Raw genomic sequence first — 19,633 nt, 5'->3', positions numbered from 1 at the left:
GTGCAGGAATCAGAAATACAAGATGAGGAGTTTATTCAAGATTACCGGGGGGAAAAAAAACTGTGAAATGAAATGAAAATGTACACAAACACTAAAAACTCACCAACTTCAGGACTCAAGCCATGACTTTTTTCTGAAATGCAGGAGGGTGGGATGAAAAAAAAACAATAACAAAGTGGATGCAAAATTGCAAATATTCACAAACTAAAACATGCAGGTGAATGAGACAAAATGGCACAAAAATGGCTGTATAATTTATAAGGGGAAAAAAAAGTGGCGCCTACTTGTGTTGACAACGACCGACATTGCTGTTTTCTGAACGATGGTTCGTATTCTTGGGAAGGCAGCAAAGCAGCAGTAGTCTCTTCTGCTGTCTTTTTCGACCGCGTGAGAAAAGTACAGATCTCCATTCAAGCTCATAGACACCCGCTCATCTTGCTCAATATGCTGGAGGTCTGAGTAACAGAATGTACCAAATATTCAAAAGTCAGAACATTTATTTCATATTTCTAATCGCACATGTAATCAAACAACGCATGTGGAAGCCCAAACATAGTAGAAAGTTTTAATTTGGAATAATTGCTCAAATGGCTTTCCACATGAGGACACAAATAGTGCGAGCAATCATAATGTGTGGCGATAACATTTAAAGCGACCATTTGAGTGGAACGAAATCACTTACTGATAGTCATCCAATAGATCTGCAGCGGGGGGATTCCTTGAGGTGGGTCGCATTTTAAAGTAAAAGGCTGACCTTCCTCCACCGCAACAGGATCAAGTGTTTCTTTTGGAAACTTTGGGACATCTAGAAGAGTAGGACAAAGATGACTAAATAGTATCACACATGGGTTGAATGATGCTGATCGTTCTCCAAACAAAATGGCTCTGATACAGGGGTCACCCGGACTTGGTGACCCCTGTTCTAATAGAATACCGTGCAAAGCTTTTCTAAACTGTAGCGGTCAACCTGAGAGTGGAATGTGCACTTCAAGTGAGTGGGAGCAAAAATGCAAATGTTTAAAATCAGGTGGAAAGGCTAAATGTTCAGTCTACTGTATTAACACAGTATGAGTTGTGCTAAAAAGCTTCCTCCCACCTCGAATTGAATCTCAGTAGTACTGCATAGGAATGAATTCAAATCACTTTGCTGTAATATTGCACCACCAATGCCCCCTCCCCCCACGCAAACACACAGGCATGTGTATATGTTACTCACGGGGGACAATGAATTCAATCTCCCTCGATGTGGCGGTCCCAAGTTTGTTAGAGGCGTAACAAAGATACGTTCCCTGATACTCGGTAAGGTTTCCATTATTGGGGATGACAAAAGTCCCAGAATCGTCTTCTTTCATCAGCCGGGGGTCTGACGAAGGGTCGAATTCTTGGCCATTTTTCATCCATCGGAATCTACACAATAAAAATTGAGGAATAAGAAAGCTTTCAAATGAGATTGAGGTGTTACAAAGTCAATATTTGTCCCAGGGTGGGCAAAGGGTTATTGTGGTTTCACTGTTCTAGAGCGTCTATTTCTCTTTACTTTTGAAGCTGAAGTGACACAAAACTCGTTACTCACTCTGGCATGGGATTCCCTTTGGCCTCGCACGTCATCGGATAACTCTCGTCAAATGGGAAGGCGATAAGGGAGCTTGGCGACTGAGCAGTGATGGTGGGCAGCTGCTCAACTGGGCAGCAAAGCATGAAAATTGGAGTCGCTCATGAAAAGTTACAACTTGTAGCACAACATGAAACGGAATGGGCTGTTGGTTAAACAAATATGGCTCGTAACAAATTCGGTGTTCGATAATTTGGCAGACGGTGGACAGTTTAGATGGGAGGTGAATTCCAGTAATAAACAGTCAAAACTAGAAAACCCAATGCAGCGAGTGGAAAGAAGACAAAGCAGGTTTGGGATTTATTCCTTTTGGTCACAAGCTATTCCCCCCCTCAAGACTGAACTCCAGAGAGTTCCTTCCATTTTTAGAAACAAAAAAATGTTTGAACTGCTCTTTATCGAACCCTACGAGACAGTGTTGAATAATTTAGAGGAAGAGAGATTTGATATGCGTTTCCAAGGAAACTGAAATGCAAACAAAAGATACAAGAAACATGATTCAAGGCAGATAATAGCTGTAAATATATTCTATTCACACAGTGCTTGATGAAAGTACGCCTACTCTAAATTATTCAACTGTTTTGTTTTCCCAATGAGAATAAATTTATTTTTTGTTTGTCTCTTTACAATTGTAAGCAGAAGGAATGATAAGAATTATAAATAACCTCAGCACCGATTCCTCACATGACCAAGGTTGAGCTGCGCGTTTCAATTCATCTCAGCTCAGGTCTTACAGTGAACAGTTTGCGTGCGTTCTCCCTGCGCACATGTGGGGGTGGTCTCCATGGGCTAACTTACTCCCACATCAAAACACTTCATTGAAGACTCTAAATTGCCCGTAGGTGCAAAAGTGAAGCTGTCTGCTTCCATCTGTCAGCCTTATGATTGAGAGGTGACCGTACCTCACCTTCCCTGCAAATCTGGACGAATGGATATTCACCTCCTGTCTAACGGCTTACATTCATAAAATACAAAAAAAGTAGACATCCCCCCCCCCTTCCCCCCGAGGGGAAACGAGCCTAAACATGTCCGACTGAAACTAAAAAAGACATTCTGACAAGATGTTCTATTCCAGCCCTGTGGGAAGCAGTTGTGCCCATGAAGTATTGGGTGTCAAGCACCACAGCGATATTTTTTAGTAAAGCTCTCTCCCTCGAGCTGGTGGTTGGGTCACTGTTCTACAAGGCAAGTGGAATCTAAAATCATTCCTGCATCGGCACCAAAAAATACTCCTCCCCATTTCAGACGGTTTGACCTTGTTCTAACTATGGCAACGCTGATGGCTGTTTTGTGAGCCCTGTCTTCTTTTTTGTGTTAGTATGAATCTAGCCGACTTTCGATGGGCAGAATTAGATTGTTTTGTTAAATGCACAACGTGGAAACTTCAACATAATCAACAGCTGCCATGGCAGTTGAAATGGATCTTGGACGTCTATATCCGTCAATGGTAGTGAATGAGTTAACTTACCGTTTTAACGCTTTATTAGTTGTGAGCTGGTAGTAGTTTCTGATAAAGCAGACCCCTTATATTATTACTAAGAGGGGGAAAATAATGCCTAAAGAGTTGAACTCATATTTGTTCAATTTTTGGATTTTCACAAGCCAATGTTGGTTTTTAGGATAAGAAAGATACTTTCTGCTTTCAAATTGAAAAATTGCGACGTATTTTGTGTTGAAACAATAATTTAATCATTTGATCTAATATACAGTTTTTTTTCAAGTTTTGTTACAAAGAGTAAAAGGTACCACTAACCTTCCAGCGGGATGTCAACGGCTGTCGTAGTATGAAAGTTACAGATAAACGTGACTGTGGCCAGAAGGCCAAATATTCTCCATCTTCTGTGTAATGTCATTGTTGATGTCAAGAAACGAGAGCTTTCCAATGTTTCCTCACTTTCTGTCTCCGGTGCAGTGAAGAGGTGGTACCTGTGAATGCAGAGCAGACGGAGAACCCCCCGTGAATCCACCCACGTGTTGGCAAAGCAAAAGGCAAACCCCAGACACAACAAATCCCCCGTGACTACTCTCTCTCGTCAGCCATGCGTAACCAGGCGTACTCAATATGTTCATTTGCGGCAACGGGGACTCTGCTCAACATGTAAATTTGGGTGAAATAGTCACATTAAAGTCTCCTCGCTACCCACTCAAGTCAACCACCCACCCACACAGCACACCTTTCATCATTTTAAGTTTGACGCCTATCCCTGCATAAGGTGTATTTTCTTGCAACAATAAAAAAAAAAAACATGATAGATTTAATGACGCCTGACAAATATTCACACTCATTCTGGCGTAACTAGAGAACGGTTTTACCGTCTAAACATCTAACAATAAAGCTTTGCAAATTAACATGCAGCAACATGATTGCAGGTAGTTTTGCTGCCTGAGGGGTGTGAAGCATCGTTCAACTGATGTTTGACAATCAAAGTACCGTACCGCCTACACTTACTGTTCCTGCACCTTTCCAGCTAACAGATTGCGACCTTCTAATGAGCGCACGAGCGGTCAGAGAGCGGAAAGAGTGAAGTTGGGTCACTTTAGTGTCAAGCCTCTTGGGTGTACGTTCGCTTGGCTTCCTCGTTTTGACTGCAAACCAGCGCACTATATCACGCTTGAGTAATTTGTTTAACAGATAACGCTGAAAACCTGCTAACACTTAAAGGGGTGTGGTACAAATTTATGGTGCAACTGATATGGGTCCTTTAAGAATGCGCTCAAATTCACAAATGTATGCCATCCAATAAAACAAACTGAATATATTTGCATTTCTTTATTTATACTCTGATAGGAACTGTGCACTTTGTGTTACAGCTTCGAGCTCATGTCGTTATGGGATTTAAAAGCGGGCATTTTCAAATCGGGGAATACACTGGGGTCAATCTGAGCTAGACGAAATGCAATTGTTAATCAACCCGAGACGAAAGAACAAATTCAATTAATTCTTTCCAGACGTATTTTCAATTGAACATGCACTCTGAACTTAACAACCATTCCTCAAGTTAATGGTATTAACTAGGGGCCCCGCGGGTCAATACTCGTATTCAAAGCAGCTTGTGACCTCAGCTCCACCCACATATATCAGCGACGGGGTTCAGGGCTCGAGGTTAGCATTACCCGCACGGCACTCAATAAAAATTCAGAGCTATTGACCGTATCTGGAGCTGGGTGTTTTGGCAGTATAAGTCGCGCTAAAAATAGCCCGAGGGCTTCATTTGTTTCCCACACATTTTGATTGATGTTGTTAAACGCTGAATAAAATCAAAAGGTAGAAGCTCGCTGTAATCGGCTCGTGCTTTGTTCATGGGATTGCCGCGGTTTCATAGGAGGAGTTCCAATTCCGTTGTTTTCCTAATGTCCGCATTTGCCAGCCAAAGGCCTCACTCCGCCCTCACCACTTCACATGGATTACATTTTGTTCACACTGTGCTTGATGATTTGTCTTCTGATTTAATTTCTCTCCCCCCCTATTAAACATTTATTGAAAACTAACACTGCCATCTGGTAGTGGGAGGTTCGCTAAGGACTTGACTGTGTCGAGTGTTAATGTCTACATTGAACTCGTGGCCATGCTGGCTATTCGTATACGATGCGCATGAGCGGCCCCCTAAAGCCCGCTTGATTTAAAGACCCCAGGGTCTTCTTAATCCCCGCCCCTTTCAACAGCGATCGGACCAGCCGGAGATTGATGAATCTGGCAGGAGGCTAAAAGCTGTTCCCTGTTGGAAGGGAAGCCCAGTACAAACCCAAACTTTGCTTAGCCAAGACTCACAGGGGACAGATGCCCTGCAATGGAGGGGGCAAGGAGAAGTACACAGTCAAGGGCAAAACAAAACATTTTCACGACTTTGAAAGTCTTGGTGTGACACTTATTCTTGAAAAGAAAGAAAGAAAGACGATTCAAATGGAGACAAAAACCGGGATGTTTTTTTTTGTCTCGTTCATTTTGCTCGACTAATCCTTTCTTGCAGCATGCCGGGGGTCTTAACCTTACAATCAATTCCTCTGTTTAAGGATGAAGTAACCTGTCAATAGATGCGATAGATACAGATGTCGATCCCATCTAACTTGCTATTGGCTGGAAATTCTTTATCTCTACGACATACTGACTTATTGGTTGCTGAAAAAAATTGGCAAACCTGTATTTTTGGCAAGCTCCATCATCATATTCTGACCATCTGGCCTGGCCTCGTACCTTGGCTCTGACCCTCAAACACCTTGCACATACCAAATTCACAATACTGCAATTTTACTCACTTCAATGCGAAACAACATGGAATGATTTCTAGCGAGGGACTTCCACTTGTTGTGGTGGGCGTTGCCGGGGTTCAAGAGAAACCACACAAAATTCGCTACAGTAGCCTCTTTAGCTTCCCCATCTGCTGCTTTCTCACACAAAGACAACAGACAGGCACGTGTGGACCTCGTGTAGTTTACTGTGAAAGCCTCTAATAGGATTAGGCAGTTTGTCGGTCGTCTTGTCAGGCTGGATTAAAATATTGCCTTTGCTTAAAACCGGCAATGGCACTCCACACTCTTCTGACATTCATTATAACGCTTATACAAAAAAAAAACGTGAATCATTGCTCGTTAAAAAGGGACCGCTTTACAAGGAGCATCAATTTTCTTTTTTTCCGCCGTGCATGTGTGACTACATTTACAAACCACCATATTTTCTTCATTATTTCCACACTTTTCCCACAAATGAATGTTTCCTCTGGCAATCATAAGCGCATTCAATTTGCTACTACAAGCTCGGCCATGCAAGTCATCTATTATTCAAATCATTATTGCTAAAACAAAATCTGCAACAAGACACTAAATGAGATTGGAAAGTGAGCACAATATTGGATAATTTGCTTCCAATTTTGATGCCCTTCCACAGCGTGACAGTTCAATTATGCCACTATTAATATTTCAGGAGTGTGTAGCATTAACTAGCTGTGTGAATTTGGCAGAGGATGAGAGAGGAAATGATGAAGCTGAGAGTGAAGAAATGAGGCTTGGTTGGAGTTGGATATAGATTGACTGGTGTCTGTGACCCCGTGTGTTCTGGATCAACTAATGAAGTGTGACCTCCCTGATCCAATATGAACCCTATGAAGCAGAAAGGGTCCATACCGCTGTCACAAATCAGTAAAAAAGAAAGAAGCGGAAGAGTCATAACCTCTTTTTTGGATCATTAAATCCTACCGTGGTGCCTTGAGATACAATTTGAAATCATTCTGTGACAATGCTCATAAATCAAAACACATTTCAAATCATCTTTCCCCACTGAAATGAATGGGAATGGCATTAATCCGTTCCAGCGTTTCCCCCAAAACAACAAAAATGGCTGTAATGAGGAAAAATAACAATCCATAACTTTATAGAATGTTTCCACTCTCCTACCCACCTTGGCAAACCATTTCCGGACTGAAATATGTAATCTCATTATTGGCACATGTTGTATGGATGTCAAAACAATGCTGTCCTCTTTGCGAACCCGTTAATATGTTGAAGCTGAAGTTGTGCTGCACCTGTCTGTATCTCATCTTCCAGCTTTTTCATCATAGCGCTTCTGATCTGCTGTCTTTGAAGCCCTACAGACGTGCCCCCTGCCTAGGACCGTAATCACATTAGTGTGGGAGCCTTGCCCAGTGGCCAGCAGAGAGATGAATTCACAAGTTGGACTGCACCAACTGGCCTAATATTTTTTTGGGGGAAAGGACAACGTTTTTCTCTCTGCACTCATTCTCTTGCTTTGAGTAATGCCGGCAATTGCTCCTGGCATATCTATGCCACAGCAGGACATGATTAATGGCAGTTATTTCTCAAAGTTTTCCATGATTCAAAAGCTGAAGCAATATATTCAAGTCAGTCATACCAGAGTTCTGTCTTCAGGCAGACTAAGAGAATACTGTACGTACATAAAGAGCATCATTAGCTGTAATTCAGTGCTTGAATTTCCTGTTCTGGTTCTGAGCAGCGCATCTGGACAATACTACACCGGCTATGCTGTATGTGGTGCACTTCCTGTCAAAGGGTCAGGCTGAGGTTGTGTTGAGACAAATCCATTGGAATGATTACAAGCCAGACACTCGAGATTTACATCACAGTGTCAGTATTTATTTGGAATACTAAAGTGTTATAAACATGGTCAAATGGAATAATATGTTTATATTCTTGAAAATCGCACCCGTTCAGATCATAATCTATGTTCATATGTTATATGGAAATAATTTTTAGGTACAAGTGTAAAACTGCATCACAAACATTTCTGCTTGGCAAATAAAACTGTCCTCCCCAGGTAAAGAAAGCTGCGTCTGAGTGCGTCATCCAAGAAGGCAATGCCTCAACATGCATATAAATATACTACACATGTACATATGGTATGCATATACATACTTACAACAAGTGACATCATCCTTTGCTCCGGTCCCCATAAGGAAAGTATGTATTCCCTTCAAATGCAATAACATCCAGTATAAATCAGCAAGTAACTATTGGCAAAAAAAAAAAAAGAGAGAGAGAGAGCTGAGCTGGCTTTGTTTGGCTTCATACAGGCTTGATATGGAGGAAAAGCAGCACTGAGGGTCGTGGTCACATATGTTGCCTAAAGCCTGTTCCTTGGTTAAGACGCTCATTAAGCCTCTGACAATCAATCCGGCCGGCAAAGCCCCATGTAAAAGGCTATTCACATCGAGAGTACAAAAGAGTGATGGAATGCAACTTCCAGTCCCCGATCCCTCCTTGTGGCACACAACTAGAGACAAAGCTGTATGAAAATATCATCACTGAAAGAAAATCACAAGTATTAATGTGATCCTGCAAGGAGATGATGTCAAAGATAGAATTGATGGAAACAGAACAACGTACGGTCCTTTTCTGTTGACCATACCGTACCTACTCCTGCTGATCTACTCTTTTGAAGCACACACAGTTTGTTGCACGGCAAGGAACAAATGAACTAATCGACCGATTTAGACTTTTGGCATGACACAGAACCGGATTGTTCTACTCTGATGAACAGGGAGCTCCATTCTATGGCTACACAGACGGACCGAGGCTTGGTGACATGTCAAGCGAAAGCTCGGTGAAGTGCTGAGAATGTTGATAAGAACCTTCCACCAAAAGCACAAGCTCGCTCCCACAGCACACGGGTGGGGGGTGTACACCAGGCGCAGTCAATCTGGATGATGTATGATGGAGGGACCGGTCTTAGATTTGGGTTTTACCAAGGAGTAAGGCAGAAATGAGAAAGGGGGATGGTCATGCTTGAATTATGCTGATGTGGTGTATAAGAGCGGTGGAAATGCAACAAAAGCTTGATTCCACAACTTGCAGCCACGGAGAGGATGGTTTGGAATATGAAACACTATCATTTTAGTTTTTTTTTTTTTAACAATATAAACACATAGGTGATACTGGATCTGGTGAAGGACTTTTTTGTTTTTGAGGGGCGGAGATCAAATGAGTGCGGTCAGCCAAAGTCAGTAATTGAGAGCACTCGGACCTCTGTGCATTGCCTGTGCCAGATCCTCAGGGCCTGTAAGCACTCATTAAGCCACAACAGGATGGAGCTGCCATTACAGCCACAGAAACACAGGCAAGCCTTGTGAGCGCTTTACAAATGCTGAGTGTGGTCATGGAAGCTGAGGGAGGTGAGGTGGGTGACTACCAAGACAGGCAGTTCCGAAACACAAACCTGGCATTGCCCTGGACTCAACCCCGGGGGGAAAGCCCCCCCCCTCCCCTTCCATTCTATTCTTGCAAGTCGTTAACACCCCTGAAGGCATGTGGAATGCATAAGAACTCAATTTCCAAGCAGACTTTCCTACGGCATCAACAATATAATCTACCTACTCCACTTACACACCTACCTGCCCAGGTCTAACTCAATAAACTTTTTTTTTATTATTATTAAAACATCTATCTCTGCAGTCAACAGCCTCACGGTTCCCAGTGCCACGGTTTAATGTAATCTTTGCCCCAAAAAAATTCTGCTTTGCTGCCAGAGAAAACGCTTACAACATCTTTAATTTATGACATGGCTGTAATCTCCCTCAAGCAGAAATCATGGAATGTTATCAGACGGCAACAAGATGGAATTTATCAATCTGCTGCAATTACAATCATGCTCCCTTGACCTGCAGCCCCACCTAAGCAAACAACTATTAGGAAAAGACACAAATTGAAATTAGAAGCCATGTTTCTTCTTGTTTGGAGCAGACAATTCACCATAAAAAGTATTACTTTACTTTAAAAGAGAATTTCAATGAGTCAGAGTTCAGATATGCTGAAATAGGGAAAACATTTCTCCTTTCAAATAACCTGACAAAGGTGCTAGCTACACACAGTGAGGATTTCAATTAGCTTTTGGACAGCCATTTCTACCAAAAAGTTGTCAGTTACTCAAGTGTGTCAAAACCGTCAAGAAATCTCGAACCCAGCATACGCAGTCAAAAAAGCCCGACTTTCATTCGGTTGATAATGTTGGCATCACACCATTTGATTTTGTGTGGTCCTAATGATCTGTGACTCCAACTAAACAACAGCACTACATTGGCCTTTCATCTACTCCACAATTCTTTCCAGATTTGTTGACAGTGGATTTATTCAGCGCAGCTCTACAATCTGATCAAACAAAAAGCTCTCCTAAAAAGCCACATCAAAAACCACGCACACATTCGGCAATGGTTGACTTATACATGTTTGATATTACGGCTAAGGTTAAACTTCTCACGGGCACATGTTGAGAACTTTTACGCGACTAAAAATAAGTCTTTACTCCAGTCACACTTGACAGACACTTCAACACTGTTTTCAGTATTTATTTCATAACTATCTTTGATAATATAAACACTTGCACACCGTAGACGATCATTTCCGTCAACAATAGTGTGTCTGTCGGAAACGTTTTTTTGAGGAAACACTCAAAACACCGGCGTCTGCCTAATCCTGTTACGCCAATAGAAAGGTTTAATTATATCCAGAAAACAAGCTTTTTCCTTCTTATGGTCTTATGACAAAGACAAGCAGAGCTGGCCATTCATTTGGAGTCAAGCTCATAATAAGCAGTGAGGATCTAATAGCCTTTTAAGGACTGCCCTTCAAGGCACTTGCTTCCACACACCTCCTGGGTCAAGCCTTCACGACCATGAGGGATAAGAGGCCTGTCACACGACACGGCTAATCCTGCGGTGGAAATTGTCGCCGGGATACGTCTCACATGAACGCGCAGCGAGAGATGAAGGGCGGAGCAATATTTGAGACGATTTACTGATTGTGTGCACGTGTTTGTGTGTGGCGGGTGGTGGGCGCGGTCACGGCTTTGTGTGATTTTTACACAGACAGTCAAAAGACAGACTGGCCAACTTTTCTTTTTCATTTCCGTTCGGCAGCTGCATAGAGACAACCCCGGGAGGTCTAGTTGTGACCGTGTGTGGGCTAATAGGATTGTTAAAACATCACACTGCTGTGTTTAGAATTATTGTTTCTCCTATTTTTAATTAAAAGAAAGACCGTCTTTGCAGCTTATTAGGGCATTTAATGTCCGCGCATTTCATAAATGAATCTTATTGCCGTGGGAACATTGCGAGTGTGTTCTTCTCCGAGCATCTCTTGATAGCCAATTAGCTCACGTCAGGTTTATTTGCCTGGAGGCACATTTAAATTAAATGCCCAGCAACCAAACTCACATTATGTTTTCCTTCAAGCTCCATTTCATCGGTTACACATACATGATAATTGTCCTTTTCGTTATTGTTTTTTTATGAAAGCAGGCTCAGGGTACTTGGTGTTCAGGGAAGGCTCGTTTGGATTTATTATAGAGGCAGACATTAAATATAGGACATGTTTAAAAAAACATTATTTATTCACGTACAGCATACATGGCATGCTGGAGTGTAGCAATTAGGCTAAAATCAAAATTCAATCGATTAAATCTAAACACATTTGAAATAGTCTTACAGAAGCAATATAATTACTTCACTTTTTATATGTACTGCACTACTTGTCCTTTTTTCTCAATCTCCAAAAGGTACATACGGTAGTTTGTCACCTTGTGTCACACAACTGATTTACTTATTTACAGCCTATTTTTCTGGTGAACATAAAACAGCAAGTCAGTTGGTTCGATAGGAGCCCGTGTTTGTCTTATCTACAGTCATGCGAAGACATTATGGTGTGTTCCACAGGTCGGACAGAATGGAATTACCTCTTGAGGTTTTGACACAACGTCAATCTCTGCAAGCTTGAAGCCAGACTTCCACTACACATCCAGATAAGAAGTAATGACTTTGCCTTGCAATTACTGAAGGATGCCTGCCATTTGTCTTGCACAATTTTAAGTTAATAATTAATATTACAGTAAATCTAAGACTCATGTAGTGGTTGTAAAGAACTAATTTCTCACGAACCATTTCGGTTCTGTCTTTTGCAAGGTCAGATGGGGGAAAGCAATGTTTAACTTTACAGCCTAATGCCACGTTCTAAACAGATGTTTCATTGTCTAAATCTAAATCTCAGTTGACAATGTAGTGAGCCATGCTTGCGTGCATCTTTGTGAGAAGGCTGCAAAGAATCTGCCTTGTTTTAATGTAGAGTAAAATGTCTGTCTTTGATGAAGTCCCAAGGCAACAACAGTGAATGCGGACCATCTCAGTTAATGCGGACCATCTCATGTCACGAAACGGGAACTCCTTCTAAATGTGTTAAGACTCGATGGCAGTGGCATTAGCATTTTGGACACAAATGAATGGAGGCATTTGTTCCTGTGTCCCCTGAAAGAGTCTATTAATGGAAGGTTTAGCAATTGCTCTGTTTTCCACGTACCCAAGTCTGGGCATCCCACGTGAATAATTGACATGATAATAATTGCCGGATTTCAGAATGAGCTCATTTGTAATTTTTTTGAAAACCTCACCTGAATATCATTCAGATTTTGGATTTTTTGTTTCAACCTTATATGGATCGAAGCTGAAGATCATTCAGATTTTGGAATTTTTTTTCTTCTTCATATGAATCTAAGCTGTCCAATTTGCAAGGAATGTAACTGAAATATACATGCACTGATTAATATCTTGACCGATATTAGGACATTGCGCCACATTGTATCAGCCAAAAAAGGCAGGCTTCAATAAATTGCCCGAAATGGGCTCTAAATTATTTTCTAGATTCTGTTCTGTGTTCTGCTACTAAATGTAAACAAATGACCAACTACAACCTTTTGACCCAGATTGCTTTACAAACTCAGACGACCAATTGAGTTTAAGATCCAAATGGATGCACTACTGGATTCTGACCTCGACTCTATATGGGTGACTAATCCCATACACGATGAGTATTGATCTGCAACGGGTAGGACAGAGCATAGCCGCGGAGCAGCTCATCATCAATGATGCTCTGTTAACCACAATATCATCAAATTCAATTAGCAAAGGATGCATCCTGATTTTTCTCACATCCACAAGCCATCCGTTTTACCGGGCCCATCCCCCCAAGTTTAAAACGGCTTCCTGTGTGTCCACCAATATTGAACCCCATGTTTTCCAGCTCTTAAAAGAAGATAAATGAGGGCAAAGTCCCCAATTAGTCTCCTTTGTTGATTTCAAGAGGTTGTTGCAACTCATGCTTACTGCACACTTACTGCACACTCCAGCTCTCTGCTTTCCAGTATATGACACGGACCATGAATTCACTTCAACAATTTCATGTGGTCATGCCGTGAAGTCTCAGATGAAGCATCAAAATGTGCCGAGGCAGCACTACAGGGATAGCCATTAGTGTCCGAAGCTCTGTAGCTCTAATGATGATGGCTGTGGATTTGCTGTGGTCTGCATTGTGGGTAGCGGCGTCTCGAACATGAAATGTTCTTCAACATGCGCTTTGCAGATGCATTTACTGAGCCGAGGCAGAGCAAACACCATTTTATGTGGTTTTTGCTTATGAGGACAAAGGCTATTCAAAATCAATCAAATAGATTTGAGGTGATGCCTGTTTTCTAAAATTTATAGCAACGAGGTGGCATTTAATTCACACTTTTGATATTCTCCTGTGAGGTTTCTTGGAAGACAAAACGGCATCAACTAGAAAAATGTCTTTCACTAATTATTTCCAAACCTCAAAATGTCTCAAAAGAAAATCTGCTTTCTTCAGGACTGAGCTAACTAAACACAGCCCTGAAATGATCCATTTGTGTCAAAACAGCTTTGTAGAATGAGTATTTTGTAAAACATGTCATCTTTGTGTTATTCCGAGGAATGCCGTATGATACGCTCCAAGCAGCAGGAGACTCGGGTCCTTGCACGATCTCCACAGAAAGACGCCAGCCTAATGAACCCTTTGCCACATTTTCCAGTCTTGCTACGATCCAGCCACCCTGCAGGTGGTAAACAAAAAGAGGCGCTCAAGTCATAGAGGCCTTCATGTGGTATTAATGGAGCCGGGCCCTAAGCGGCAGAGGCAGACTTGTAGCCCGGCACACAGGAAGAGGCACAGCCATCTGCGAATGAGCTTGGGGAAACAGGGAATGCTCTCTACTTTTGGATGTGACGCTAATGTTTCAAAAGGCGGCTGAGTTACACCGCACAGCGCAGCCCGGGGGCCTATAAAGCTGCAGCTCAACAAAAATACACACCCTGGGGGAGTCAAAAACTGTGAACGGGCCCTCATGAGATGCCAAATGCCGAACTGCCATACACTCTAAAGTGGATAATGGCAATTCCATGACACAGGGTGCAAAGTGTGGGTTCAACTGGGGTGAGCAAGTTGAAGCAAGTGATTACTGAGGTGTAAAATAGCTTTAAAAAGCAGCTATGCCCTTGTTGTTTATTTCTCGGGGCAGACACCCGTGAATTCATCAACTGTCAGAAAAGTGACAGGCCTCAACGTTACGTGCATCAATTATTTTGGGTTTGTGAAAACACACAGCGGAACTGTCACTCCAAGATCTCGGTGCCCCTTCTAATTTATGGTGACCCCTGCTGAGACTTTTTTTTTTTTTCTCCCAGAAAAGGAATTTATTCCAAGCGACATCAATGTCATATAAAAGTGTGATTACACTTTGTGACAGCACGTTAGTTCACATCTGGTCTAACGTCACAGATTGCTTAGAATCAGATTTCACAACCTGCCGTCAAATAAAAAAATTTAAATAATACCCAAAGGGTTACTGTACATATTAAATAACATTCGATCCCTTGCAACAAAAGAAATCTCTGCCAGTCCACCGTCCCCCCAAAAATGTAAATACCGTTAAAAAGCAATGCTGTGATCTGAATTATGAATTATGTGAATATTGTTTGCCAGGCGACAAATAATTCCACTGCAATGCAGTCAAGCATGACTGAGTAGCATTGAATCTGCATTTCGGAGAAAAGTTGTCAAACACCGGATGTCGACGGTTTACCTAAACTATACAACGCCGATGGACTAACTAGTCAATGAATATTAATCCATCTTCCGTTGTCAAAGAAGAGAATTAGAGGCAAAGTCACTCAAGAAGTCAGAGAGCGCCATGAAGTCAATTTAAATGCAAATGTGACGACAAACTTTTCATCGCTTTAATGTCCGTGCCAGGAAGATGACATCATCTCAGAAACTGTAAGTCGGTAAAATGGAATACATCTCCTGATAGTGATTTCATATCAAAAGATGAAAACCCAGCTATAAACAATGTATTGTGAGATTTACAGCATTTTTTGTTTTCCAGAGACCAACAAAATAACCTCTCATGGATCATACAAACATATTTTTGAAAGAAGCATATTTCTTTGCAGAAACAAAACTCAAAAGGTCACAGCAGTGTGCAGTTAATGGGAGCAGGGGTCACACTCTGCAAAGATGAATGAATTTGGATCCGACCCAGTTTGGCACGACTGTTTCATTCATCAATTGTTTGATGTAGGCTGGATTTACTTTGAGCAAGAAAGAAAATGAAGTCTAGCTCTTAGTTGGAGATGCTTAGAAAAGAATAAATGACTTATGGAGGCCAGTCTGACATTGGAAAACTGCTTAAGCAAAATTAAAGCAAAATGGATCTAAAAAACATCCAAACTGCGGCAGTGCAGTAAATGATCAGAGCTTTGCCACAGGATCCATCCGGAACATTTTGGTTGTTAGTAAGCTTTATCCAATCCTCTCTGCCAATTAGGATGAAGAGATTAGGTCATCGGTTGTTTGTAAATTCTCAAATAAATTAAATGAGTCAATGGGACTGCTGTTACCCAAAACAAATACGGATTACAATGCCAGTTCAGGTGATTGTCCAATTAGTAAATTGGTCAGCCTTTAGTTTCATGAATCTAATCAAGCTTGATTTGTTTGCAAGTCTTCACATATATATAAAAAAAAAAAAAAATGTGTGAATGCTTCAAGTATCATTGAGCTAACACAAAGCCACTCACACCAAGATTTCATGTTCACACCAAACCAACATGGCCGACAGAGATCTGTGCCTGCTTGGGGTTCCTATCACAATCCTCTTACAGGACCTACGAGAGCATCACAGGTATTAATGAGGTCCCACAGGAAGCATTTGGTTGCACAAGCGGCCCCGTCTTGCAGTCACCTCATTTCAGGCCCATTAATTGTCGCAGCACCTTCAGAATGACATGACGACTTTGCAATCGGTGATCCGGTTCGAATGAACGTCACCTTTACGTGTGTTTGCCAAAACTGACGGCGTAATATGCATTTAACAGATAATACCGTTTATTTTTTTTCCAGGTTTTCTGCAGGGTGACCTTTGTCTTTTAATAGCCTCAAAAAGGATTTGTCGTTAAAAAAATGGCTGGATGAAATAGAGGGAAGTCCGAGCATCCCTGCTTAAGATGCAGCCCCAGCAGCCTGACCCCGGACAAGCGGAAGATGTTGAAATTTCTCAAATAGATGTGACAAATTAAACCAACTTTAGAGCTTTATTCGGACGGAATAACTGTGATAAAATTGAACAATTTTATCCAAAGAATGTGAGAATAATATGAGGGGCGTTTATCTTTGGGTCGAGTTCATCCTGTCTGTCACGTATGTCCACCCTCATCCTCGGTGCCCTTCACTTGCCTGTCCCTGGGGTCCCCTTGGATCCTTATCAAAAAGCCAGCGCACAATAGCCTTCACTGAACACAAAGCTTGCAATACCGTGCTCCTCTTTTCTATTCTTTACATTTGTCACCTTTATTCCAATGTTCTTTGTTGGCCTTCCCTCTGCATGCATGACTTGTCCCAAAGTCAACTTGCACATTTTTGCTTTCACCAGTGTCATTTGGGCATAGCTGTCGTCTTTCTTGTTCCTTGGGAGGGGGGGGGGGGGGGGGGGGGGTCTGGTGGCGGTGTACAACACTGCTTTTTACATAAACATTGAATTTTATGGATGTGTCCAGTGCTGCCATGGTTCTGTTTTAGGCTCAAGATGACAGCACAGCATTTCTATGTATTATTATTATTTTATCTCTGTTAGTAACCTCGATATTCAGCCATAAAATATTTTCCAGCACCCTTCCAGGTCTTCTCGGACCCACTCCGCTATCCCGAAAATATAGCTGATAAATATGCACATTGGCAGAAAGCAGTCAGGCAAATCCTTCAATTCATCTTATCGCGCTCACTCCTTGTGGATGTGGTTTGTGACTATCATGAAAGGAGAGAGCTCTGGTATTGCACGGCGCCAAAGCACTCTAAGCCTGCAGTTGGGTGGACGGGTCGTCGCTATAATTGCTTGGAGCTCTGGAGCCCCACCTGAACCTCACTCCGGGTCAGGGAACTTGCTCGGTGCCACATGTCACTTGATATTATTGCCAATCACACGGGGAAGAATAATCTCTTGAGCAATTTACCTAATTTCAAGATGCCCATGAGTAACATTACTAAACACAAACGCACAGTGTCCGCACTGCTCTGCCACATTTATAGACCAGGTGATTCACGGTTGCCGTGGTGATAATAGAGACATGCACGTCTCCTTTTTTTAAAAGCTACTGGAACATCACGCTGAAGCATGAATCATTCTAAGGTTACTCTATTGTTGTTTCTTATCGACAAAAGCTACAACAACTGCTCATACTTTCAAACACAATGCAATGCAAACACACATGGAGTGTAATCACAGGTGTGTCTGTTGCCAGGCAAACAGCACATGAACAGGTGAAGCCTGCTTTCATCTCACATCTTCAATGCACGTTCACCTTCAGAGGCTGTTTGGGAAGTTGTGCAATCACAACAAGTGAGACACGCTTGGAACACTAGCTTGTGTGTTTTTCAGTTTATGTGCATATGGACCAAAGAGAGCAAACATTGCAAAGCCTCTGAAGTCGTCGGAAGTTTGATGTTTTCCCAACTTTGAAGGAAACATTTGATGAGTATTCACAATGGAGCGCGCCAACCGCTAAGATATGAAAAACGAGCCGTGTCTGCCGTGACAAAGGATGTTCTGTTGGCTGCATTTTGTGATCTAACTGATTCAAAGCATGAAAAGGTCCATGAAATGCATCAGGTTGGAGCTGCATATTAAGAGGCCGGGGACCGGTTGACGCGGGCTCGTTGGGAGACGCAGGACACTTTGCTTGTCCAATTACTGGCTCTTGCTCAAATTGTTGGTGAGAAAGAGTCGACCTACTTCTGGACACAAAGCACCACTGCCCTGAATAGTGAGAGGCTGTAGAGCGTGTGTGATGACAAGTGCTATTACAAGCTCTTGTCTTTGGCCTACAAATTCACTTCCAGGTAATTATTGTGTATGTGTGCTTATGAGCAGAAATAGGATCTGCTCCACTGGAAGAGCAGCTTTGAGATGATGACATTAATTAATGTCAGGCTGACCTTCACAAGGTCTACGTGTTAAGTAATTCAGCCATTTGGGGCGGGAGTAGATTAGCTATATTAAATTTCTTGAAATTTGCATACTATGAAAGGAAAGGAAAAATATCACAGACAGGTTGAAGTCCTGAACAACTGAAAACAAAAAGAGACTTTAAATATTGTGATTTTTTTTAAGGCATCATTAATAATGAGTGCAGTAACATGACAGCATCTGAAATGAGGTGTTGGTTGTGTTAAGCAAGTGAGATAAATCAGGTCTATAAATCTATCAAGGGCAGCTGAGTGTACAACAGCTACACGCATCCCCATCAATTACAGCAAGCTCTCAGCAACCACCGCTGGCCCAATCCAATATAATGTGCTTTTAATCACACACTAAAGTCTCATCAGTCATTGTGATCTTATCACGCAATTATAACCGGCAAAAAAAAAGCCCTCGTCTACTTAAAAATGTGTTTATTTCATTTCACTTTCTCACTCTGTCATGTTGAAACTTGCGAGTTTCTGGTATTTTCACAATCGAATGACAATATTAAGTTATGCTTAGAATGAAATGAATTCACAGGCAAGAAAAGCATAGTTTAAAAAATATCACAGCTTGACGTTATAATGTTCTACCAACAACAGCTGATCAGCAAAGTCATTATTTTTAAGCTATGTACACAGCCACCTGCCTATAACAGGAGTCACACGTGCAAAATACCAATAAAGTGACAGCTATAATAAATCGCAGCATCTAACTTAGATAACTAACTGTCCCCCCCCCCCCCAAAAAAAATATTTTTTGAAAGAAAAGCACATCCAGAGGCATTTCATTTGAAAATAACAGTTTCTGAAACTAACCTTCAGGTGCAACATAAGGCAGTCCTTCACCAAGTTGGCTAAAATCCCCCCAACCAGCCAAGCAGAGCAGATGGATATTCAGCGGCGTTTTGCCCGGCTTGCAGTGAGTGCCTCTGAGCCGTGGACCAGCCTCCCCTCCTCCTCTCGTGGATGCTGCTTGTGCCACTCCCCCCCCCCACCGCCTCTGGAAGAAAAAAAAAGTAATAGCAGTTTCTTCCTCCGCCTCCACAAAGAGTGACTCAAATAAAAGCGGGGACCCTGTCGCAGTCAATAGGTTTTAGAAAAACCCCATGGCAACGCGGAAAAAGCAGTGGGCAACTTCCCCAAGTTGTGACCGGGTTAAAGACCCCCACCCAAAAAAAAATATAGTGACAGCGACGTTAG

At 42.1% G+C, this 19,633-nt stretch overlaps 1 protein-coding gene across 1 annotated transcript in view; it reads right to left on the bottom strand.

Moving 5' to 3' along the window:
* chl1b (cell adhesion molecule L1-like b) overlaps positions 1 to 19,389 on the bottom strand; it is a 36,028-nt gene extending 16,639 nt beyond the window's left edge. The window contains exons 1-7 of the mRNA XM_061292105.1: positions 19,250 to 19,389; positions 3,366 to 3,538; positions 1,574 to 1,682; positions 1,217 to 1,407; positions 683 to 805; positions 285 to 455; positions 104 to 133 (exon numbers count right to left, since the gene is read on the bottom strand). Of these exons, the coding sequence (XP_061148089.1) occupies positions 104 to 133; positions 285 to 455; positions 683 to 805; positions 1,217 to 1,407; positions 1,574 to 1,682; positions 3,366 to 3,465 (724 nt within the window). The 5' untranslated portion in view covers positions 3,466 to 3,538; positions 19,250 to 19,389. The remainder of the gene's footprint in view (positions 1 to 103; positions 134 to 284; positions 456 to 682; positions 806 to 1,216; positions 1,408 to 1,573; positions 1,683 to 3,365; positions 3,539 to 19,249) is intronic.
* Positions 19,390 to 19,633: the final 244 nt, after the last annotated feature.

The sequence above is a fragment of the Syngnathus typhle genome, linkage group LG11 (genome assembly GCF_033458585.1).
Source record: "Syngnathus typhle isolate RoL2023-S1 ecotype Sweden linkage group LG11, RoL_Styp_1.0, whole genome shotgun sequence".
Taxonomy (NCBI): Eukaryota; Metazoa; Chordata; class Actinopteri; order Syngnathiformes; family Syngnathidae; genus Syngnathus; species Syngnathus typhle.
The sequence above is the reverse complement of the archived record's forward strand: the minus strand, read 5'-3'. Positions and strand labels throughout refer to the sequence as shown.